The sequence below is a fragment of the Mobula birostris genome, chromosome 31, assembly GCF_030028105.1.
Source record: "Mobula birostris isolate sMobBir1 chromosome 31, sMobBir1.hap1, whole genome shotgun sequence".
Taxonomy (NCBI): domain Eukaryota; kingdom Metazoa; phylum Chordata; class Chondrichthyes; order Myliobatiformes; family Myliobatidae; genus Mobula; species Mobula birostris.
Genome location: NC_092400.1, coordinates 21,765,932 through 21,790,612, shown reverse-complemented (window position 1 = coordinate 21,790,612; position 24,681 = coordinate 21,765,932). Strand labels below are relative to the sequence as shown.

At 44.0% G+C, this 24,681-nt stretch overlaps 1 protein-coding gene across 1 annotated transcript; it reads left to right on the top strand.

Annotated features, from left to right (window-relative positions):
- Positions 1-13,247: 13,247 nt before the first annotated feature.
- LOC140190779 (zona pellucida sperm-binding protein 3-like) lies at positions 13,248-19,850 on the top strand. Its single transcript, XM_072247612.1, has 10 exons — positions 13,248-13,328; positions 13,409-13,593; positions 13,678-13,787; positions 14,688-14,779; positions 17,830-18,010; positions 18,668-18,779; positions 18,999-19,087; positions 19,254-19,348; positions 19,426-19,506; positions 19,677-19,850. The coding sequence occupies exons 1-10, from the start codon at positions 13,265-13,267 to the stop codon at positions 19,784-19,786; spliced, it is 1,119 nt and encodes a 372-aa protein (XP_072103713.1). The 5' UTR covers positions 13,248-13,264; the 3' UTR covers positions 19,787-19,850.
- The last annotated feature ends 4,831 nt before the right edge of the window (positions 19,851-24,681 follow it).

Here is a 24,681-nt window from a genome sequence, read left to right as displayed (position 1 = left end):
ATTCTCAGGATATGGACATCCCTGGAAAGGCAGGGTTTATTGCACATCCTTAATTTCCCCGGAGAAGGTGTGAGTGAGCTTCCTTCTTGGATAATTTCAGACCTGATAAAGGCTCTCCCACTGTGATGCCGAGGAGGGAGTAAGAGCAGAGACAGTGAAGAGATAGGAAGGGATTTTTCCGAGTAACAAGGAGTATACTCTTCAACAGAGCCACCATGTGGTAATGGTTTCATATACCTGGAACCTTTGCCCGTTGTGGTGGGTGGCACCAACATCGATTTCTCAGACTTAATTTGGTTTATCACTCTTTCAATCTTTTTTTTCAAAGTTTTAGATTTGATCAGAAAGTCTTTCTTTCTTTTTTCTTTGGTCGTATCCTCAAAATGGGCTGCCCAGTCCCTTTTTTTTATATAGTGCAGTGGGTTTTATTTCTCTTCATTTAAAACTCAATGTTTTTTCTTTTCTCTTCATAAACTGATAAGAGGAGAATTGCTATTCTCATTTTTTTATTACATATTTTATACTACTTTAACAATATCTGTGATTTTGACAACGTTCATCTTAATCTCGGTTTATATTGTTACTGATATATATATTTGAGATAATTCTCCTCTTGATTGTATTTATGCTCCTTTTAAATCAATGAAAAGATTTATAAAGAAAGGAAGATTTCTCAGACTTCTGGTAATGCCCCCCACCAACCCCCCTTCACTATTTCCCATCCCCTTTTCCCTCTCTCACTTTATCTCCTGGCCCACCCATCACCTCTCTCTGATGCTCTTTCCCCCTTTTCTTTCTTCCATGGCCTTCTGTCTCTTTCACCAATCGATTTCCCAGCTCTTTGCTTCATCCCTTCCCCTTCAGGTTTCACCTGTCACCTTGTACTTCTCTCTCCCCTTTCCCCCACCCCAACTTTCGAACCTACTCCTCAGCTTTTTTTCTTCCAGTCCTGCTGAAGTGTTTTGGCCTGAAACATCAACTGTACTTTTTTCCCTACAGATGCTGCCTGGCTTGCTGAGTTCCTCCAGCATTTTGGGTGTGTTGCTTGGATTTCCAGCATCTACAGATTTTCTCTTGTTTGTGGTACAGGCTGTGGGTTTTTAGAGATACTGCCAGGTAATTGTGGGCAAAGAACTGCAATATTATTTTACCTGTGTGCATGGGGAGTACAGGGAGGGTTAACGCCTCTGGTGAAGGGGTTTGTTGTGCCCATTCCGGGGCAGTTCACTCACCTTTGGCCCCCACTGGACACTCAGCTCTCACCGGTGTGTCCAAGTAGCCGTTTGCATGCGACGGCGGCCACATCTCGGGACACCGCTGTGACAGGCGGGCCAAACCAGGTGAGGGCAGCCGGTGGACCTCATACCCCGGTGAGTTAGGGACATGCCTGTCCCGGCATGTGGCCGGCTATGGCGGATGAGATCCAACGGCTAGGAAGGTGGTACTGCAATGCCCCGTGGAGATCAACGGGCACGACAAGGTACAGAAGATGTCACGTTCTTCCACTGCAACCGAGGAAGTCCCCAGTTTGTGACGCTTGTTTGTACCACCGGACTTGGATTTCCAAGATCAGGGGAGTGAAAATGCCCCAGTGCAATGGCTTTTCCACTGTAAAATCCCTCCTATGCAAGTTTCCATAAGACCGTAAGATATAGGAGCAGAATTAGGCCATTTGGCCCATCGAGTCTGTTCTGCCATTTCATCAACTCTGATCCAATTTTCTACTCAGCCCCAATCTCCTGCATTCCCCCCCCACCCCCCACCATATTAGAAACATAGAAAACCTACAGCACAATACAGGCCCTTCAGCCCACAATGCTGTGCCGAATATGTACTTACCTTAGAAATTACCTAAGGTTACCCATAGCCCTCTATTTTTCTAAGCTCCATGTACCTATCCAAGAGTCTCTTAAAAGACCCCATCGTATCCACCTCCACCACCGTCCCCGGCAGCCCATTCCACACACTCACCACTCTCTGCGTAAAAAACTTACCCCTGACATCACCTCTGTACCTACTTCCAAGCACCTTAAAACTGTGCCCTCTCGTGCTAGCCATTTCAGCCCTGGGGAAAAAGCCTCTGACTATCCACACGATCAATCACAACGCGCTGGAGGAACTCAGCAGGTCAGGCAGCATCCGTGGAAAAGATCGGTCGACATTTCGGGCCGGAATCCTTCGTCGGGACTGTAGGGGGAAGGGGCAGAGGCCCTATAAAGAAGGTGGGGGGAGGGTGGGAAGGAGAAGGCTGGTAGGTTCCAGGTGAAAAACCAGTAAGGGGAAAGATAAAGGGCTGGGGGAGGGGAAACAGGGAGGTGATAGACAGGAAAGGTGAAGAAGGAATAGGGGAAAACACAATGGGTAGTAGAAGGAGGCAGAACCATGAGGGACGTGATAGGCAGCTGGGGGAGGGGGCAGAGTGAAATAGGGATAGAGGAAGGGAGGGGGAGGGAATTACTGGAAATTGGAGAATTCTATGTCCATACATGGCCTCCTCTACTGCCATGATGAGGATAAACTCAGGTAGGAGGAGCAACACCTCATATACCATCTAGGTAGTCTCCAGCCCCTTGGTATGAACATAGAATTCTCCAACTTCTGGTAATTCCCTCCCCCTCCCTTCCCCTATCCCTATTTCACTCTGCCCCCTCCCCCAGCTGCCTATCACCTCCCTCATGGTTCTGCCTCCTTCTACTACCCATTGTGTTTTCCCCTATTCCTTCTTCACCTTTCCTGCCTATCACCTCCCTGCCTCCCCTCCCCCACCCCTTTATCTTTCCCCTTACTGGTTTTTCACCTGGAACCTACCAGCCTTCTCCTTCCCACCCTCCCCCCACCTTCTTTATAGGGCCTCTGCCCCTTCCCTCTTCAGTCCTGATGAAGGGTTCCGGCCCAAAACGTCGACCGATCTTTTCCACGGATGCTGCCCGACCTGCTGAGTTCCTCCAGCGTGTTGTGAGTGTCGCTTTGACCCCAGCATCTGCAGATTATTTTGTGTGTGCACACGATCAATGCCTCTCATCATCTTATACACCTCTATCAGGTCACCTCTCATTCTCCGTCGCACCAGGGAGAAAAGGCCGAGTTCACTCAACCTATTCTCATAAGGCATGCTCCCCAATCCAGGCAACATCCCTGTAAATCTCCTCTGCACCCTTTCCTTCATAGTCCTTCATGCCCTGCACAATCAAGAATCTATTAACCTCTGCCTTAAATATACATAAAACCTTGGACTCCACAGATGTTTGTGGCAAAGATTTCCACATTCACCACTCTCTGGCTTAAGAAATTCCTCCTCATCTTTGTTCTAAAAGGACACCTCTCTATTATGAGGCTGTGTCCTCTGGCCTTAGACTCTCCCACCATAGGAAACATCCTCTCCACATCCACCCTATCAAGGCCTTTCACCATTCGATGTGTTTCAATGAGGTCACCCCTCATTTTTCTGAATTCTAGTGAAAACAGGCCCAGAGCCATCAAACACTCTTCATATGACAAGCTATTCAATCCTGAAATCATTTTCATGAGCCTCCTTTGAACCTCTGCAGCACATCCTTAAAGATAAGGGGCCCAAAACTGCTCACAATACTCTAATTGAGACCTCACCAGTGCTTTATAAAGTCTCAAATTACATTCTTGCTTTTATATTCTAGTCCTCTCTCATTAAATGCTAACATTGCATTTGCCTTGCTCACCACAGACTCAACCTGCAAATTAACCCTTGGGGAATCCTGCACAAGCACTCCCAAGTACCTTTGCAGCTCAGTTTTCCGTATTTTCTCTCCATTTAGAAAATAGTCAAACCTTTCATTTCTTCTACCAAACCACATGACCAAACACTTTCCGACACTGTACTTCATCTGCCACTTCTTTGCTCCTCCTCCTAATCTGTCTAAGTCCTTCTGTAGCCTCTTTACTTCCTCAAAACTACCTGTCCCTCCACTGATCCTCATACTGTCTGCAAACTTTGCAACAAAGCCATCAACCCCATCATCCAAATCATTGACATATAATGTAAAAAGAGTCGGTCCCAAGACAGACCCCTGTGGAGCATCACTGGTCCCTGGCAGTCTCCTGTCATTGTCAGGCACGACGGACAACCACCATATTTTATAAATCGTACACAATGCAGCCACTGTGCATTACTGGCAAAGGGAATGAATAAGCATTTATTCAATCCTAACTCAGGTGTTTTAGTAATTTATACACAAAAATACCCAACATGTTATCGTTAAAGATATACGCTCCTGAAACCTCTTTCCCATATGGAAAGCATTTTTAATTTGGCATGAATTGTATCAGCTTATTTTAATGTTTTGAATACAGACACTTACTTTACTTTACTTTATAGTCGCCAAACAATTGATACTAGAACGTACAATCATCACAGCGATATTTGATTCTGCGCTTCCCGCTCCCTGGATTACTAATCAATAGTAAATTTTTAAAAATTAAATTATAAATCATAATTAGAAAATAGAAAAATGGGAAGTAAGGTAGTGCAAAAAAACCGAGAGGCAGGTCCGGATATTTGGAGGGTATGGCCCAGATCCGGGTCAGGATCCGTTCAGCAGTCTTATCACAGTTGGAAAGAAGCTGTTCCCAAATCTGGCTGTACGAGTCATTTGCCTTTAAACTCTCTTCAGTTAACCAAGTAATTAACGAACACCAATCTGCAAGAAGAAACTGATCCAACTAACTGGAATAAAGCTAACAGCCCCAGTAGCATAGCGGTTAACGTGATGCTATTACAGTTCGGGGCGTCGGAGTTCGGAGTTTAATTCTGGTGTCTTCTGTAAGCAGGTTGGTAGTTCATTCCGGTGTGCATGCGGGATTCCTCTGGGTGCTCTGGTTTCCTCCCACAGTCCAAAGACGCAGCGCTTAGTGTTTATTTAGCGACAGGCCCTCTGAGTGGTGCTACCCCAGCAACTCCCCAAAACTCTGATTAAACCCTAACCTAATCATGGGACAATGCACGATGACCAACTGAGCTACCCGGTAGGTCTTTGGACTGCGGGAGAAAACCAGAGCGCTCGGGGAAAAGCCACGCGTTCAAGAACATCCGGCCTCCTTACAGATGATGCCGGAACTGAACTCTGAACTCTGCCGCCCTGAGCTGTAATAGCATCACACCAACCGCTCTGCTACCAGGGCGCCCCGCAGTTAATCAGTCATTGTAAATTGTCCCATGATTAGGCTAGGTTTAGATCAGTGGGTTGCTGGGTGGTGCTGCCTGAAGGGCCAGAAAGGCCTGTTCCACATGGTATCTCTAAATAAACAAACAAACAAACAAATAAATAAATGTGCTATTAATAAGAAAAGAAAAAGAAACTGTAATTCAACTGGCTAAGCTGTAAAGTTGAAGGCATACTATTGGAACACTATACCTAATGATAACATCGGGGAACTAGAACAGAAGAGCGCCTCCCAATACCGAGGCCTCTAAACCTGAAGGTCCAATCGTTTGAAAAAAGAGTGAACTGAATTCAGAGGATGGCAGAGAGATTCCTTTGGGCGTGTTCATGTTCCCAGCTCTGCCAGCAGTAGAACCTAAGGTTGCCTTCTGTCCTGATTTCAGATTGCTTGCGTCGAAGTTTGCACTCCTAGCAAAGGCACAAGAGTTCGATTTTATTAACCCATGTCTGTTATGTCACATTAACTCAAAGGGAGGAAAGGCTTTGGCATCGGCCTTCTGTGGCTGATGGCAGGCTCCACAGTAACACCTGACAGGTCCTAAATGCTGAATAAGTCTTTGTAATGAGGCAAATTACGTGTGGGGTAAAATTAAAATGAGGCATTGCACCTTTGCTGGTTCTTTGTAAGAATTTTCCGTGTGGGATTTCGTGCCACAGCCAGCTGTGGTGGTCAAGTCATTTGGGATATTTAAAGAAGAAGTGGATAGGGTTTTGACTAGTAAGGGTGTCAAAAGAAGGCAGGAGAATGGGGTTGAGAGGAATAATAAATCAGCCACGATTGAATGGCAGAGCAGAACTGATGACCAAATGACCTAATTCTACTCCAATATCATATGGTCTTACAGTCTTCCAATTGGCTTCTCCCTGTTGTGATTTTCCCCTTGTCTATTATGTATCCAACTCCTTTTTAAAGCTGTTATTTTGTCACCTATTCTGGGAGTGAATTCCAATCTATAAAAACATGGTGCAACAAAAATGTTTCTTCCGAATCCTTCTGGTACATTTAATTATTAACCTAAATTGCCTCCCCTGGTTATAGACCCCCTGTCAGTGAAATAGTTTATCTTTATTTATGGAACAATTTATAACTTGGAGCAAAATGTCTTACAAGTCTCATTGTTTCACAAAATGAATTTGCCTCCATTTGTATGAAAAAAGGTGAAAAATATACAAAGTGCTGAATGAAGGGGAACATTGGTAAGGATCTAGAAACACACGTTAATTACAATAAAAACTTCTATTTCTTGTTACTCTTGATTTTTCTCACTTATATTTTCTACTTGTTATCTCTTGTCTTTGATCCCCTTCACCAAAGGGTATGGTCTCCCATCACCCAACCCTTTACCTTTCCTACCCACCTGGCTTCACCTATCACGTTCTAGCTATCCTCCTTACCCTCCCCTCAACCCTTTTATTCTGTCGCTTACCCCTTGCCTTTCCAGTCCTGATGAAGGGTGTCAGCCCGAAACATGGACTGCTTGTTCATTTCCATAGATGCTACCTGACCAGATGAGTTCCTCCAGTATTTTATGTGTGTTTGCATTGTCCATTTTATTCAGATTATCAAATACTCCCCCTCAGAATTCTTTTCTCTAAAGAAAATAGTCCCAGCCCCTTTAATCTATCTTTGTAAATAAATCCTTTTGCAACCTTCCTAACCAACTTCACAAACTTTCTATGAAGTGGGACCCAAAATAAACACAACAATCTAGCTGAAGGTGTGTTATAAAGGCACAGTATAACTTTGCTGCTTTTCCACTCTGTGCTTGTACTGACAGATCCCAGAGTTGTACATACTTTACTAGCTGTATTTTCATTCTGTCTGCCACTTATTTATATTTTTATATATTTTATATATTTATTTTTGTTTAGTGATGCAGCACAGAGTAGCCGAGCTGCCTCAGCACCACCTTATTAACTCTAACCTAATAATGGGACGAATTCCAACGACCAGTTAACCTCCCCGGTATGTCTTTGGGGTGTGGCAGGAAACCGAAGGACCCAGGGGAAACCCACGCATTCCATGGGGGGGACGTACAGAGACTCCTTAAAGGGTGGCCCTGGAAACAAACTCCGAACTCCAGTAAGTCCCGATCTGTAATAGCGTTGTGCTAACTGCTACATGATTGTGTGTGTGTGTGTGTGTGTGTGTGTGGTGGAACCATCCATCCGTCCATTCCTACACCCCTGTTAGAAATGTACATTATATTCCACATCACCTCTCCTTTTTCTGCCCACCAAAATGCATCTCTTCGTATTTTCCACTTTAAGTTTCATCTGCCTCTATGCCAGCCTATTGCGCCCATCTCTTCATTTGGCTCCATTCAACCAATATCCTCTTCAAACTGCCAGGTTTTATGTAGTCCAAATTGTATATATATTGGATGAAGCATTCTTGTTCCTTTGAATAATTCATTATGGGTTATATGTAGAAATACAGGATTTGTATATACCATCACATTACCACTTGATACGTGCAAGCCTCGCTTAAAGTAAACCTGAATTTAGACTGCATTTTGGACTCCTGTGTCTTCTTTTGAATTGATTTAAAGTTTTGAAGTTACAAAAAGCAATGGCGTAACTCCAGTCTCAGGGGAACACCACCAATTATCTTCCCCCATTTGGAAAGGTAACCATTAAACACCATTCCTGGCTATCTATTACTTTGCCAATTTCCTGTCCACGTTATCAATGTCTCTTTTATGCATATACTTCAACTTCGTTAATACACTTCCAGGTGACAACTTATCAAAAGCCTCTGGAAGCCCATATAAACCAATTCAACTGCATTAGTCTCATCAATTCTGTTGCTTCATGAAAAAAAATCAATTAAATTATTTAAGTCTGACTTACTCTCAAACCAATTCATACCATTTGCCTTATTTAATCTATTTTCCTCCAGATGACTGTTAATTTATCCTGGATCAATATTTCTAAAAGTGTTCCAACTTCCAAGGTTGAACTGTCTAGTTTATAGTTCAACAAACTACCTTTATCCACTCTTTTGAATAAACTAACATTTGATAAGCTGGCACCACTTCCATATCCAAAGAGTTTTGGAAGTGGTTGGTCTCCACGCCTGTAAGTTCCTCTGCTACTTCTGTTAAAATCCGAGAAGACATCCCTTCTGGTCCTGGTCGCCTAACTTAAGTTCAGCTAATTTTTCTAAGACAGTTAAGTGGTAACATTTAATGCATCCAGCATCTCAGCTATCTCCATCATCAATAGTACTTTGAAAGTACTCTTAAAAAAGAAGAAAAGAAATAGGAACAGGACTATGCCATCTGTAAACACAAAATAATCTGCAGATGCTGTTGTCAAAGGAACACTCACAATGCGCTGGAGGAACTCAGCAGGTCAGTCAGCATCAGTTGAAAAGATTAGTCGACGTTTCGGGCCGAAACCCTTCGTTGGGGTAGGTGAGGCAACACTTCACTTGCGAATCTGTTGGGGTCATCTATTGCATCCAGTGCTCCCAGTGTGGCCTCCTCTACATCGATGAAACCCGACGCAGATTGGGGGACTGCTTCATCGAGCACCCCCACTCTGTCCGCCACAACAGACAGGATCTCCCGGTAGCCACCCACTTCAACTCTGCTTCCCACTCCCATTCAGATATGTCCATATATGGCCTCCTCTACTGCCATGATGAAGCTAAACTCAGGTTGGAGGAGCAACACCTCATATACCGTCTAGGTAGTCTCCAGCCCCTTGGTATGAACATAGAATTCTCCAACTTCCGGTAATTCCCTCCCCCTCCCTTCCTCTATCCCTATTTCACATCACCTCCCTCATAGTTCCGCCTCCTTCTACTACTGCGCATTGTTCTCCTGCCAATCACCTCCCTGCTTCCCCTCCCCCACCCCTTGGTCTTTCAAATTACTGTTTTTTTTCAACCACCAGCATTCTTCAAACCCTCCCCAAAGTTCTTCCTTCAGTCCTGACGAAGGGCTTCAGCCCGAAACGTCGACTAATCTTTTCAACTGATGCTGACTGACCTGCTGAGTTCCTCCAGCGCATTGTGAGTGTTACTATGCTATCTGGTCAATCGAGCCTGCTCCACTATTTAATAAGATGATGGCTGAACTGGCCATGGACTTAAGCTCTACCCACCTGCTTTTTCCCCATAACCCTAAATTTCCCTTCTATGCAAAATATCTATCTAAATGTGTCTTACATATATTTAATGGGGTAGCCTCTACTGATTCTCTGGTCAAGGGATACCACAGTTTCACTTCCTTCTGTGAAAGAAGGTTCTCCTCATTTCTTCTCCCGAATTCATAAATCTATTTCCTTAAATCGTGAGATATGTCCCCTAATTCTAATCTTACTTACCAGTGGAAACAACTTTTCTGTCTCTGTCTATCCCTTTCATAATTCCATATGATTCTACAAGTCCCCTCTCGTTCCGTTGAATTCCAGTGAGTGTAGTCTGAGGCAACTCAAATCTCTCCTCATAGGCCAACTCCTTCCCCAGAATCAACCCGGTGAAGCTCCAATGCACTGCCTCCAAAGCCAGTATATCTTCGCTCAAGTAAGGAGACCAGAACTGGTGAATTTTCCTGGTGGAAAAGATGCAGAGTATTTACTTAGTACCTTAACACCACTCTCCACTCTGCATGCATGTTCACTTTCTTTTCCTTAGTGACTACAATCTTCCGTGCACTATCATTTTACTGCTTCCAACTCTGTGCAGCACTTCTAAATTTCCATTTACATTGGCAGCTAATATGCTCTCTTTGCTTCTTTATTTACATTTCATTCATTTGATTCTTTTGTAATCAACTTGGTTCTCACTGGAACTTACAACTCAAAATTTGAGACTTTTTCTTGCTTTTTTTAAAAAAAATGTGCATCTCTTTCATTTACCACAGAACTCTAGGTTTGTTTGTTATTCCATTGGCTTTTATGAAACCATGCTTCAAATGCTTAAAGATTTACCTGTCCACTTTCGTTTCCAATTTACCTGGGCCAGCCCCACTCTCAACCTTTTGAACTTAACCATCATCCACTTAATTAACTCTTATTTTGTAATGCATTTTCTCCCTTTTTCGCTAGTGATCATAGCATCTTATTACGCCGTGATCACTATTCCTTAAATGTTCCCCAACCTAGAGTTTGTGTTCTTGATCATTTCATTTCCCATAAAGAGGTCAAGAAATGTCTTCTTCCCTGCTGGACTTGAAAGTTATCCTGATTGTATTTGAGAAACTGGTCACCAATACTTCAATACTGTTATTAACTAAGGTTGCATTAGGCTAATCAATGTCTCTTGTAACAACTACCTGAGAGTTTTTGCATTTCTCTACACTTTGCCTGTATGTTTGCTCATCTATATCTCTCCCATTTGTGTGACCTCTAGACTACAACCAATAGAGTAGTGTTCCCACTAACGTTTAACAAACAGATTCTGTCTTTGACCTCTCTCTGTGGATGTAGGGTGTTTGATCAGTAAGTCTGCAGATGACACAAGGATTGGCAGAGTTGTTGATGATGCTGGGGGTAATCTTGGGCTGCAGGGTGATATTGGTGTGTTGATGAAATGGGCTGAGAAATTGCAGATGAAGTTTAATCCAAACTGATGTGAGCTGATGTATTCTTGGAGTATCAGTGAGGTAGGACATACACCACGAGTGGCAGTATTGAGGAACAGCAGAACTTTTGTGTAGAAGGTCCTTGAAAGTGGCAGCAAATGTGGTTAATGTCATTCTGGAGGCTCCTGGGATGCTAGCCATCATTAGTTGGGGCACTGATTACCAAAACAGGGAGGTTGTGTTCCAACTCTTGGTCCAACCCTCAGCTAGGGTGCAGCACGCAGCTCGGCTCACCACACCACAGGGACGATGTGGTAGCACTGGAGGGGTTGTAGAGGAGATTCGCCAGGATGTTACCTGGGATTGCACAGGGAGAGGCTGGGGTTGTTTTCTCTGGCGTGGAGAAGATTAGGAGAGGACATGATTAAGATATATAAATTATGAGGGTATAAATAAGGCAAGTTACTGGAAACGCTTCCCCCTATTACAGGTGAATAAAAGTAGAGGACATAAATTCAAGTTAAGGAGTCAGAGACATCAAAGGGATTGGGGGAGGGTCTTTTTCACTCAGAGAGTGGTGAGTACCTGGAATGCTCTGCCTGAGAGAGTGGTGGAGACAGAGTTGCTAACAGTATTTCAAAACAGTTGAGAGGAGGACTTGTGTGACCTCGGCCAAGTGCTGGAAGACAGGAATAATACAGTTGGGTAGCCACTGCTAAGCATCGACGCGATGGGCTGAATGGCCTGTTTCCCTGCTGTTCTACTCTCTGGGTCATGGCCTTTGACTCTTCACCCTCTCGCTTCAAGCTACGCAGTAACATCTTTGGGCCCGGCACCACTGGAGGCAACCGACCCCTCTGGGAGCCCGGGAGCCATGGCTACGGCCTGTAACACAACACACCGCCAGGCGCGTTAGCCCACAGTCATCAGGGTTATCGCTGTACCGGGCTGAGCCAATGTGGGTGGCGGAGCAACTCAGTCAGATCAAACTGGCATGAAGAGCAGTATTAAATGGCACCGCCTGGCAGTGTTCGGATATCCCGTGCCAAGTAAAGAAACTCTATGAGATGAGAGGCTGCCCATTTTTTTCAGCTAACAACTGACACCGACAGGCTGGAAATGGTAATGAAGTAACTCATGAGAAAATAGTGAAGTATTTTAGGATGATATCTAACTAGTCCCTTTTAATTAAAGTGTGCAAATCCTTCGTGAACAACACGATGTTAACCTCTGTATTACCTATGACTTTGACCTGGCACACTGTTGGCAGTATTACAACAGTGAGGCAACTGTTAACTCTTCTCTTTCCACTTCTGACTACTTCCAGGATGCGTTGGTGGTGGGTCTGTATCAGACCTTTTGCACTGGCTGTGCAAAGCCTTCTCGCTAGCCCCCTTACCCCCTACACACACACCTTGTTATTCTGGCGTCTTTCCCGTCCTGAAGAAGGATCTCGGCTGGAACTGCCGACTGTTCATTTCCACAGCTGCTGCCCGACCCGCTGAGTTCCTCCAGCATTTTGAGTGTGAGTGTGAGAGGGTGTTGCTTTGGAGTTCCAGCAAATGCGGCTTTTCTCGCGTTTCGAGGGAAGGTGAGGCTGGACAAACTTGAGTTGTTTTCTCTGGACTAAGCATCGGAGGCCGTGGGGAGATCTGACAGAGGTTTATCAGATTCCGAGAGGCGTGGATAGAGAGTATCTGTTTCCCAGGGTTGAAATGTCAAATACCAGGGAGCTTGCATTGAAGGCGAGAGGGCGCGGGTTCAAAGGGGTTGTGAAGGGCAAGTTCTCTACTCAGAGAGTGGTGGGTACCTGGTATGGTAATAGAGGCAAGTGCATTAGAGGTTTGTAAGAGGCGTCTAGATTGGCACATGGATGCGAGGAAGATGGAGGGATATGGACATTGTGTAGGTAGGAGATTTGTTTTTTTTTGTTGTTGGTTCGGCACAACATTGTGGGCCGAAGGGCCTATTTCTATGCTGTACTGTTCTATGTACGCAAACACGAGGAATTCTGCAGATGCTGGAAATTCAAGCAACACACATCAAAGTTGCTGGTGAACGCAGCAGGCCAGGCAGCATCTCTAGGAAGAGGTACAGTCGACATTTCAGGCCGAGACCCTTTGTCAGGACTAACTGAAGGAAGAGTTAGTAAGAGATTTGAAAGTGCCCACTTTTAAATCTCTTACTAACTCTTCCTTCAGTTAGAGATGCTGCCTGGCCTGCTGCGTTCACCAGCAACTTTGATGTGTGTTTCTGTTCTCTGTACAATAATCAAAAATCTTGCGCCGTGAGAAAGGGATACACTTTCAGCGGTGATATCTCAGGGACCTCGATGCGCGTTGTCACATTAGGCATGGTAGTGAATTAAACGAGGGAGAATTCCTGCGTGCCTCTCCTTCCATCCCTAGACTTAAATGTTTTTGACCTTGACTGGCCCAATAATTGGATCAGCAGCGGTCTAGCTCAGGAATTTTAATGAGCTAGTTAGTAGCGCCTGGTATTTGCTTGCAATCGACAGTCTACTCTTTGGTGAAGATGGGTCCGGTGGTGAGTTTAGCGGCGCTCTTGGTGGCTACCGTGATGGGGCAGGAACAGACAGGTTGTTTGGATTCTAGTGTCCTTGCATCTTCAAACTGCGGCGTGTTCTCTTCTCCAGCGTCACTTTCCTTTTTATTTCAGATCTTCCGCCAGGTATCACTTACTCCTGCGGTAAATCCACCCTGACGGTGTTTGTAGAGACAGCTGTGCTAGCTGGCGCTCCTGCCTCGCTTCTGCGGCTGGGAACTTGCCCTCCTTCGGGCTTTAAATCTCCCCACGTTCTCTTCTTCCAGTACGGACTCCAGGATTGCTGGGGAGGTCAACTGGTGGGTGTCACCCTTCCTGCTTTAGTCAAACTCCAATTTGCGTGCCTTTCCTATTTCCCGTTTTGTTTTTTTTTTCCCGATCAGGTATCGGATACGGAGATAATTTTCTGGAATTACCTGAAATTTGAAGAGAGCCCAGCCATTGGGGTGGACTGGCCACAACTCAACACTCGCCTAGAATGTCGCTACCCAGTGTAAGGGCTCTGCACGACAGTGAGATTCCCACTTTGACCAAGAGCTCAAGTTTGTCTGTCAGTGGCTGATTTACAACTCAGTGAGATAGAGGCAACTTGTGATGGGGCAATTTGGTTAAAAATGGGAATATTTATCCCGTTTTACTCAAGTACAAGGGATTTTGCAGATGCTGGGAAATCTGGAGCGTCACTGGCAAAGTTGGAGGAATTAGGCAAGTCTGACAGTGTCTCTGAAGGGACATTTTGGGGCGAGGCTCGTCATCAGTCCTGATGAAGGGTCTTGGCCTGACATGTTGTCGATTCATTCCCCTCCATAGATGCCGCCTCCAAGAGGACAACAACCTTGTAGGGTTTGGAGGCTGCGGACTTCAATGACCCGGAGTGCAAAGTTGGCTGGAATCGGGGCTTTTTACTTCGGATCTTGGTAGGGTCACCCATGCCAAACAGATCAAAGGGTCGGGGCCAGACTAAAAGTGGTCCACTAGTCGTCCAGGTTCAGGGGTTCATCTCAGGGCTAACAACCTTGACTGGTGAAGCAAAACTGTTAGCGGAACGGCAATGAAGAATCCTTCTACATCTGAGTGTGACGGTATTCCTGAGTCTCCACCCCCGGGTCCTGCGTGACTAACAGCAGTGAAAACCGAGAGGAAGCTACTGACATGAAGAAAGCCCTGACCACCACCAGAGATGGAGGACCTTCATTGCTGCTCCATAATGGGCATTAAGTTTAGATGTTACCTGACTTGCTGAGTTCCAACAGCATTTTGTGTGTGATCCTGTTTTAACCAGATGATCCATGCATTCGATGACTGCATTTGCTTAAGTTTGAAATAATATTTTGTGTTTAAATTTGCCAATGAAACTCCCTTTGCATTGAATTGATGAATCCCCTCTCCCTAGGAATGAGGTAGCAATGCCTGAGACAACGGTTCCAGTTACTGGTGTACTATCTGGAGATGGCAAACTGATCTTTTCAATGAATATAATGACAGGTGAGCTTTGCTTTAGATGGTGACATCTCTTGTACCATGTACCTTGAAGTGGCAAGACTTCAATTCTACCTCTTGCACTTCTGTGCTCGGAGTACCTGGTCTGTTGGTATTGCATGGAGTCATCCTCGTGGTCTTTAGATGAGTTTGATGTACTGGTCAAATATGTCTTTCAGATAGGCCTATGACTGTGAGGAAAATGGCAAGATATAGACATGGTGTAGGCAGAAGAGATTAGTTGGCTGTTTGATTACTAATTTAATTGGTTCTGCACGGCACTGTGGGCCAAAAGGTCTGCCCTATGTAAATTCCCGACCAAACTCAAAATCAATTTTAAAGTTTATGATTGGGTGACTTCCAACCCTTGTAGGTGTTCAGAAAGAGTAATTGCCTAAAATGCCTGCCCTAACAACCTAGATTGCAGTTAATTGGTCTGTTGTAAAACATTAGTAACGAGCAGCAATCCTCCACCGCCCCCCCCCCCCAGACTCATGCACTTGAACCCCATGAGTCTGGGCTGGTTCCTTGATGTATCAAATTCTGAAACTGGTGTGAGGGAAGAGACAGTCGAAGCTGGGCGGCAACTGTAGATCAACATTTTGGGTTAAAGATAATTTCCTGGAACTAGGAGGGAAAACCAGTTTTCTGCTGCTGAAAATAGATTGGGCAAAGATTTGATGTCACTAAAAAGGTGATGAGCAAATTGGTGGACATGTAGATAAACCCCTTGGTCCAGCGTACTGAATGAAATGGCAAAAGTTGTAATAGATGCATATGTGACAATTTACCTAAATTTACTTGGAACTTGTTATTTAAGTATATATGTCACCATATACAACCCTAAGGCATACTCAATAAGTCCATAATAGAATCAAAGAAAGACTGCACGAACTTGGGCGTTAAGTCAATGTCCAAAAGGCGGCAAACTGTAAATTAAAAAAAAATTAAATTAGCAATAAATATCGAGAACATGAGGTGAAGAATCCTTGAAAGTGAGTCCATAGGTTGTGGGAACAGTTCAGTGATGGGGTGAGTGGTTATATCCTTTGGTCCAAGAGCCCAGTGGTTGAGGGTAATAACTGTTCCTGAACCTGGTTATGAGAGCCCTGAGGCTCCTATACCCCCTTCCTGATGGCAGTAACGAGAAGAGAGTAAGTCCTGGGTGGTGGGGGTCCTGATGATGGATGCTACTTTCCTGTGACAGTGTTTCATATATAAGTGCTCAGTGGTAGAGAGGGCTTTACCTGTGATGGACTGGGCCGTATCCATTTCATTTTGTACGATTTTCCATTCAGGCTGCAGTACAGCCAGTCAATAGGAGGATGAGAGGAGACATGATAGAATTGTACAAGATAATAAGAGGAATAGATAGAGTGGACAGCCAGCGCCTCTTCCCCAGGGCACCACTGCTCAATACAAGAGGACATGGCTTTAAATTAAGGGGTGGGAAGTTCAAGGGGGATATTAGAGGAAGGTTTTTTACTCGGAGAGTGGTTGGTGCATGGAATGCACTGCCTGAGTCAGTGGTGGAGGCAGATACACTAGTGAAGTTTAAGAGACTACTAGACAGGTATATGGAGGAATTTAAGGTGGGGGCTTATATGGGAGGCAGGGTTTGAGGATTGGCACAACATTGTGGGCCAAAGGGCCTGTACTGTGCTGTACTATTCTATGTTCTAATATACTCTCCACCACACATCTGTATGAAATTGTCAAGGCTTTAGATGTCACGTTGGATCTTCGCAAACTCCTAAGCAAGTAGAGGTGTTGCCAAAATTACCAGGGCCTGGCAGATGGGAAGACAGTGAATGCGAGGCCACTTTTTTTTTAAAAAAAGGGATACAGGCAAAAGGCAGTTAACTATAGGCCAGTTAGCTTAATGTCTGTAGTCGGGAGGCTATCATTTAGGAATATACAGTGAGCCGCTTGGATAGTTGTTCCAGCATGCAGAAGCAGCATGGATTCATGAAGAACAGCTCCTCTTTGACAAACTTACTGGGGTCCTTTAGGATGTAACGAGTGCAACTGGTAGTGAAACAGGTGGATATTGTATACTGTACCTGGATTTCCAGAAGGTGTTTAAATGCCCCGTGAAAGATTTATCCACGAGGATGCATGAAGTTGGCTGCAGTTTATTCGCATGGAAGGAGGATTGGTTCACCAGTAGAAGGCAGAGCTGGAAGAAAAGGCTGTTTCTCTCATCGAGCAGAGTGCTGCTGGGCCCCCCAATGGGCACAATGTACGTGATTAGGAAGAGGGATCCAAGTGTAGCCCACTCAAGTTTGCTGAAGACATAACACTTAGTGGAAAAACAAATCGTGAGTTATTTCTGGAGATAGGGTAGATGGGTAAGGGTCTTGAAGATGGAAAGGAAAAACAGATGGTCAGGTTTTTTAAATGGAGAAAGATTGCAGTATGCTCATGCAGAGGGACTTGGGGATTGCATGAAAGTTGGCTTGCATTTATCAAGAAGGCAAACAGAATGCTGACTTTCATTACCAGAGGGATTGAATTTAAGAGCATGGAGGCTGTGCCACAGCTGTACAGGGTACTGGTCGGCCACTCCTGGATTCATGTGTAGTTCTGGATAGATCCGTTATGATTTTAACCAATGGTGGAGTGGGTTGGATGGTCTACTCCTGCCATCCCTGTCCTTGAGAGTGGGGACTAGGGGTACCACTGGTTTGGTCCAGTCAAGTAGTGTCCTTTTCTGCACTGCCTTAGCAGTAGAGAGGCCATGACTGCATTCTTTACCCTTGTTTGGCTACTTTCCTCTCGCAGTTGTGCTATTTGTTGTCCCTGCAGCTAGAAAGCTCAGTGATGAACACTGAGGGGAATTGCTAATCTAAACAGCTGGGTCTGGCTTGGCTTCTTGCTGGAAATACTTGCCTTGTGTCCAATTTGATGTATTTTCATCTGCAGCAACTAGTTTGTCTGGCTGGAACCAACACTTTAGATTAAACCCTGACTGATACTTTTTTTTCCCCCCTGTTGTAGGGATAACTTGCATATAGCCTTGTAGCAAAATCCTAATGATACAATATCTGCTGCAGATGACTGGGCTGCTGAACGGCCAGATTCTCTGTTCTTCCTGGGAGCTTCCATCAACCTACAAGCCTCGGTCCTTGCCACATATCACCAGGCCCTTCGTCTCTACATGGATGAATGTATTGCCACACCAACGAGCTCATTGGGAAAGTCTCCAGAGAACTATAGCATCATAAACAATCATGGGTAAGAGTGAAAAGATAGAATTACTTGATTGGTTATTAAATTGACCGTGGCTTGCATACAAGACCACAAGCCATAGGAACAGAATTAGGCCATTTGGCCCATCCAGTCTGTTCCACCATTTCATGATGGCTGATCCATTTCCCTCTCAGCCCCAATCTCCTGCCTTCTCTCTGTGTCCCTCCGTGCCCTGACCAATCAAGAATCTATCAATCTCTGCCTTTTAAATATGCTCAATGTTTTTGGCCTCCAGAGCTGCTTGTGGCAAAGAATTCCACAGATGCACCACCCTTTGCCTAAAGAAATTCCTCATCCGTGTTCTAAATGCATGTCCCTCTATTCTGAGGCTGCCCTCTGGTCTTGGACTGCCCCACCATAGGAAACATTCTCTCCATATCCATTCTATTGAGGCTTTTCGACACTCGCTATGTTTCAGTGAGACCACCCCCCAATCTTCATTCCAGTGAGTAGAGGCCCAGAGCTATCAAATGCTGCTCTTATAGTAAGCCTTTCAATCCTGGAATCATTTTTGTGAACCTCCTTTGAACCCTCTCCAATGTCAGCACGTCCTTTCTTGCCTAAGGGGCCCAAAATTCAGGTGAGGCCTCAACAGTGCTTCATAAAGCCTCAACATCGCATCCTTCTGTTTCTCTTCCGCAGCTGTCTAATTGATGGGAAAACTGGAAACTCCAAGTTCTTGCCCAGAAATGATGGGTCACTCCTTCAATTTGTTGTGCAGGCATTTAAATTCAACAGTCGAGAGGATGCTGATGTGAGTTGGAAAAGTTGTTCAAGTCTCAAGCGTGAAGAAACTCTTTATTAGTCAATATAACTGACAGTGTTTGAGTTTGTTTTGGCATTGTATCAGAAGGCATTAACATTGATTAAACAGATTCTGACCACTTTATGAATCTGAGCAAATATAGTATTTCAAATCATTATATACACAGTGCAAGAGTTAACATGAGTGGCACTTCATTTAATCTTCCAGATTTTCATTCACTGCAAAGCCTTGGTGTGGGATCCTAAGTGGGATGACCTGTTGCATAAAGCTTGCTTTTTTGACCAGCAAACAAAAAGGTGACTAAGATTTTCAATTTAGTAAACTCCAGCAGGAAAGCCTGCTTTGAGCTTGGTATCATGAAGTGAAGTTCCCCCTGCCAACCCACCTACAAAATCACCAAATTGTCTTCCCCAAGTTCGAATTATTAACATTTTACGTTTGCTTTATTATTTTTCTTCTTAGTTGGCAGCTTTTGGATGCCCCATTACAAAGCTCCTTCTGTGACTGCTGTAACGCAGTCTGCCAGCCTATCCAATCCCGTCATAAACGAGCCAAAGGTAATATTCCCATTTCTGATGATGGTTTGGATAATGGCTTTCATGACATTACAATAATTTCTCCACTTTTTTTTTAGAAGCAGAGACTAGTGTTGCTCACGTAATCAAAGTGGGTCCCTTGAGAGTAATCAGCAAGCAATCTAGATCCAAGACTTTGGGTAAGAAACAAGATTTAAATCTTGTTTAATATTAAATTTAATTTCATTTTAACCTAGTAAGCATCTGGGTTCATGGAATCAATGACGCTACTGTAAGAAACTTCACAAAAGATCAAATTTTGGATAGATCCATTAAACAATCCTTGACTGACTTTTTTTTTCTTTTGTAGAAAATCAAAGGGTTCTGCTTTTGGCTACACCATTGATAGCTTGTGTTTTGGGAATTGTGCTTCTATTCCTGTATAAATGGAAGATCAGGCATGTACAGCGTAGCTGCTGAAACAGCAAAGGCTGAGCTGCAGACAATCTTGATCCTAACTGTGTATTTAATGCTGGTGTTTGAATAAAGTCTCATTTTGCAGACTTGTGCATAGTTTCCAGTGTTGGCTGTGTTTAATCAATCTACCTTTAGATCAGTCAGTGAACTTTACACTATCTGAACGGAGCCTTGTTTCATTACAAACTTGAGGCCAAAGTGACCGTCTCGGCCTGAAACGTCGACTGTACCTCTTCCTAGAGATGCTGCCTGGCCTGCTGCGTTCACCAGCAACTTTGATGTGTGTAGGCCAAAGTACTGAGTACTTTCATCTTGCAACTAATTGTTTAATATTTGATTAGTTTTAAATAAGCAGTTATGACTATTAGCAAATATTTGCTGTAAGGCCTAGTTTGAACATAATTTGACTCTGATCATGGCTACCCCTGGGCCTTGACTCCTAGCTATAAACACCAGGCCACCGTCTTCTATGCTGGCACATCTCTTGCACTGCAGGAGATCTCCCTTCATGATCAACCTTAAACTTCCTTCTATCTCTCAGATTTACAACCAGAACTGTGCCGAGAGGCCCGTTGTTTCTGTCTGCTTCTACCACCCCCAACTCCTCTCATTCTTTAACTCCACCCTCTCTCCCCCTTCTTCCCCACCCCTCCCACTGTCTCTTCTTTACTGTGGATATCCACTCTAAAGCTAAAACCATCTACTTGCTGCAGTGAAGATCTGACTTGCCCTACCAATTACTCTTTTGATTCCTTTCCTACAAATCAAAGATGACACTGGGCCCCAGCTACATCTTTCTTTGGCTACCGGGGATGGTCTTTGTTCCAAACTTGCAGTAAAACTCCAACTGTTAACCGGCCACAGGAGTGGTACTACCGCACAGAACTTGTCAATTGTATCACCAAAACTACTAATGTCCACATTGCTCTCAATTTTGCTTGGACCATTGCTGGCACTCTTGTCCTCCTCCTAATCTTCTGCCACCCTGAGCCAAATTTTGGTAGATGAACTATCAACTGACAGGAGCTATAAATCCATTTATCTCTTTTTGCCACAAGGGATGACGTCCTTCCTTCCTGGTATCTGTCTTGGCTCCATCTACTTTCAAGTTGAGGCCTTCCATTCCATACATCTGAAACGTAGTTCTTTAATAACTATGGCTACTGGTCTACAGTGAATGTTGCAGCATTCCCCCATAAATTTTTTGCCTGGTTCTCGTGCTGCTCATTTCAGATTTCCAGCATTTTTTGACTGATTTCTTTTATTCTTTGATTTGTTACAATTTGTTACTAGACTGGTAGACCTACCAGCTGATGGGTTGATTCTTCATTGTAAATTGTCCTGTGATTAGGCCAGGGATTAAATTGGGGGATTGCTGGGTGATTTAGCTCAAAGGACCCACTCTGCACTGTATCTGAAATAAATAAATTTCCTTTATATTTTGAATTTTCTGGAATTGTATCTCAGCACCATTCTGATAGTGAACCTTGGGGAAATGGGAGATTGCAGTTGGGGCATTTTGCAAGCAATGGTGGACTTTGCACAATGATGTCCTGGTTCTCAGCTGCCCATTAGACCTGGCATATTTTACAACATTTTCTCTAAGTCCCAGTCTCTAGAGAATTCTGCTTGTCAATTGTGGAGTTCCTGATTCAGTAGATTAGGCTTTTTAAAGGCTTTAAATGATTGATGGAGTTGATTAGATTTTTGAGCTAGTGTAGAATCAGTGGGCTGAATGGCCTCTGATAGCATAGGGAGATCTACAAAAGTTGCTTTCAAGTAATCTTGTCCCCTGGGCTGCTGATCAGTATTAGTGTTTTAGTATACGAACAGACCTTTCAGCTCACAATGTCTAAGCATGTTGATGCAAGTTAATCCTATCTGCCTGTACATATTGTATATACCATCATTTTGTGGTTGTTCATGTGTACCTAATAGCTTCTTAAACATTACTATTGTGCCTGTTTCTCACGACAGCACCTACTACCATGTATACCCAAAAACAAACTTGCTTTGAATCTCCTATACCCGCTAGTATTTTGTATTTCCACCCTGGGGGGGGGGGGGGAACACTTATCGACCCTTATCTGCACCTCGTGATTTTTGTATTGTCTATCAGGTCACCGCTTGGCTACTGATGCTCTCTAGAGAAAACAATCGCAGGTTGTCCGACTTCCTCATAGTTAAGCAACACATAAAAATTGCTGCTGAAAGCAATTTTTATTTGTTGCTTGAAATTCCAGCATCTGCAGATTTCCTTGTGTTTGCGTTCCTCATAGTTAAAGCTCCCTGATCCAGGCTACACCCTGGTGAACTTTTTCTGTGCCTTCCCTCCTACAAAGACCCCATGTCCCTTGTGTAAGGTCGTGATCAGAACTGTGCACAATACCCCAAATGTGGCCTAAGCCAAAGTTTTATCTACAGCAGCAACATGACTTCCCGTCTTTTATACTGATGTGAATGTGGTATGCCTTTTTTAAACCACACTATTTGTGCTGCCACTTTCAGAGAGCTTACGAACTTGCATGCCAAGATCCCACTATGTATCACAGCTCCTAAGTGCTCTGCCATTTGCTGTACAGGTTCTGCGACACCTCACACACTTGTCTGGAATTAACTCCATCTGTAATTTCTCTGCCCACATTCCTAACTAGTCCTTTGACAGCCTTCCTCACTATCTATAAACTCTTCCAATTTTTGTGTCATTTGCAGTTTTCTAATCAGCTTATCTATGTTTCTGTCCAAGTCATTCATATCAAGGTTCAAAAATGCCAACGTAGTCTGGTGTGCTTATATTTAGAGGACTCATTTCTCTCATAGAATCTACGTTGAAATGACTTCAACATGGCAAATAGCAGCATAAAAGTAACCTGGGACAATGTTTAATTACTATTAAAAAAAAACAATTGCACGTCAACATGTTCCAATTGCATAGTGTCATTAAAAGGCAGCTGTTAGTCTTGCGAGACCATGGATCTGCACCTGGAAAGTCTTCACGCTCCAGAGTGCAGGCCTGGGCAAGGTTGTATGGAAGACCAGCAATTGCCCATGCTGAAGGTCTCCCCTCTCCATGACACCAATGTTGTGACCCATACAGCTTGGCACCAGTGTTGTGGCAGAGCAATGTGTGATTAAGTGCCTTGCTCAAGGACACAACACGTACCCTCGGCTGGGGCTCGAACTCACGACCTTCAGATAGCTAGTCCAATGCCTTAACCGCTTGGCCACGTGCCCGCATAGTGTCAATACTCTGTGAATGTGCTTTCATTGGCCCTCTGCCTGGCGTCAGCTCCAATATAACCTGTCAATTTTTTTCAGAATCCAACAATAAGTCAATCAATATCATCAGAACTTTCACCTTCCTCACCTCACCTGATGCCTGTTAAGAGTTGGCAAGTAAATATGCAACTGAGTGTTCAGTAATACAAAAAGCAACACAGCAATGGTGGGAATACTCTGCAGTCAGGCAGCATTTGTGAAGGAGCAAATCTGAGATAACTTAGACTGATGTCCTTTCATCAACCGGAGCATTTGAGCTGCGTTCCACATGTATTTCAAGCATTTACATTTTTGAATACCTGCAGTATTTTTTGCCGCAAGCTCAATTTAAATACAAGTGAAAATGTAGAACACACTTTCCTGACATTAGTTCAAATTGTTACAAGTTAATGCATTAGGTCCATGAAATTATTGAGATTTGCTGAGGCTTAAAAAATGAAATTGTAGGCATGTCATCATTCATCATCATGTGGCATGTCATATGACATGAGGGATCAAGGTGTCCATGACCATGATTGTTCTTGCCAAGTTTTTCTACAGAACTGCTTTGCCATTGCTGCCTCCTGGGCAGTGTCTTCACAAGACGGGTGACCCCAGCCATTATCAATACCGTTCAGAGGTTGGCGTCAGTGGTGGCAGAACGAGGACTTGCGATATGCACCAGCTGCCCATACGACCGCGACCCTGATCGGCAGGGGGAATAAGCAGCCGCTACTCCTTGCCCAAGGGTGACCCGTAGGCCAGCGGAGGGAAGGAGCACCTTACACCTTTTATGGAGACATATCTTCACCCACCACCTAGATGGATTTCCATATTAGGTTGTACTATAACACTGCATCCTCAACAGGGTAACTGCAGCTTAAGCAATTCTTTCCTGCTAAACATTAAAAGGTTCCTTCCCTCGAGCCACACTGCACTGGACAGGAAGGACAGGTTGCTTTTGTATGTATCATGCTAACATTTCAGTTTCTTATATCCTTTTTTTTTTGCAATTTACTACTTCCATCTGTTTTCATTGAAAAATTAGTTTACAGGAAGCTATTGTAACTTTTATAAATCTCCATTTAGATTATCTTTTTAATAGCTTTCTCAGGATCTGGTTAGTAGGGGTGAGACCCACACCTAGAGCCTATCCTAATTCTCCTTGAAATGGTGGTAGTGAACACGTCCTGTTAAATAGGAGGCTTCTCTATTTGAATGTTGCAATAATGGCTCAAAGGAGTAGATTAATGAACCGTTTTAGAATTCAACAGCATAGGATGGATCTGGAGCCAAATATGGATCCGATGGGGCAAAAAGAGCAAATTTCCTCCCCTAGTGCTGATGGAATACTTTGGTAGATTTGTAATCTTGGTAACTAAGCAGTAGTTGTTTACAAAATTCCAACTTATGAATCAAATATAAATTCCACTATGCCGGAGTGGAATTCAAAGTTCTAGTTCAAAGAAAATTTATTATCAAAGTACATATGTTCCCATATACAACCCTGAGATTCGTTTTCTTGTGGGGCACGCTCAGTACGCCCAAGAGCCATAATAGATTCAATGAAAGACTGTGCCCAACAGGGCGGACAAACAACCAACATGCAGAAGACAACGAACTGTGTGAATACAAAAGGA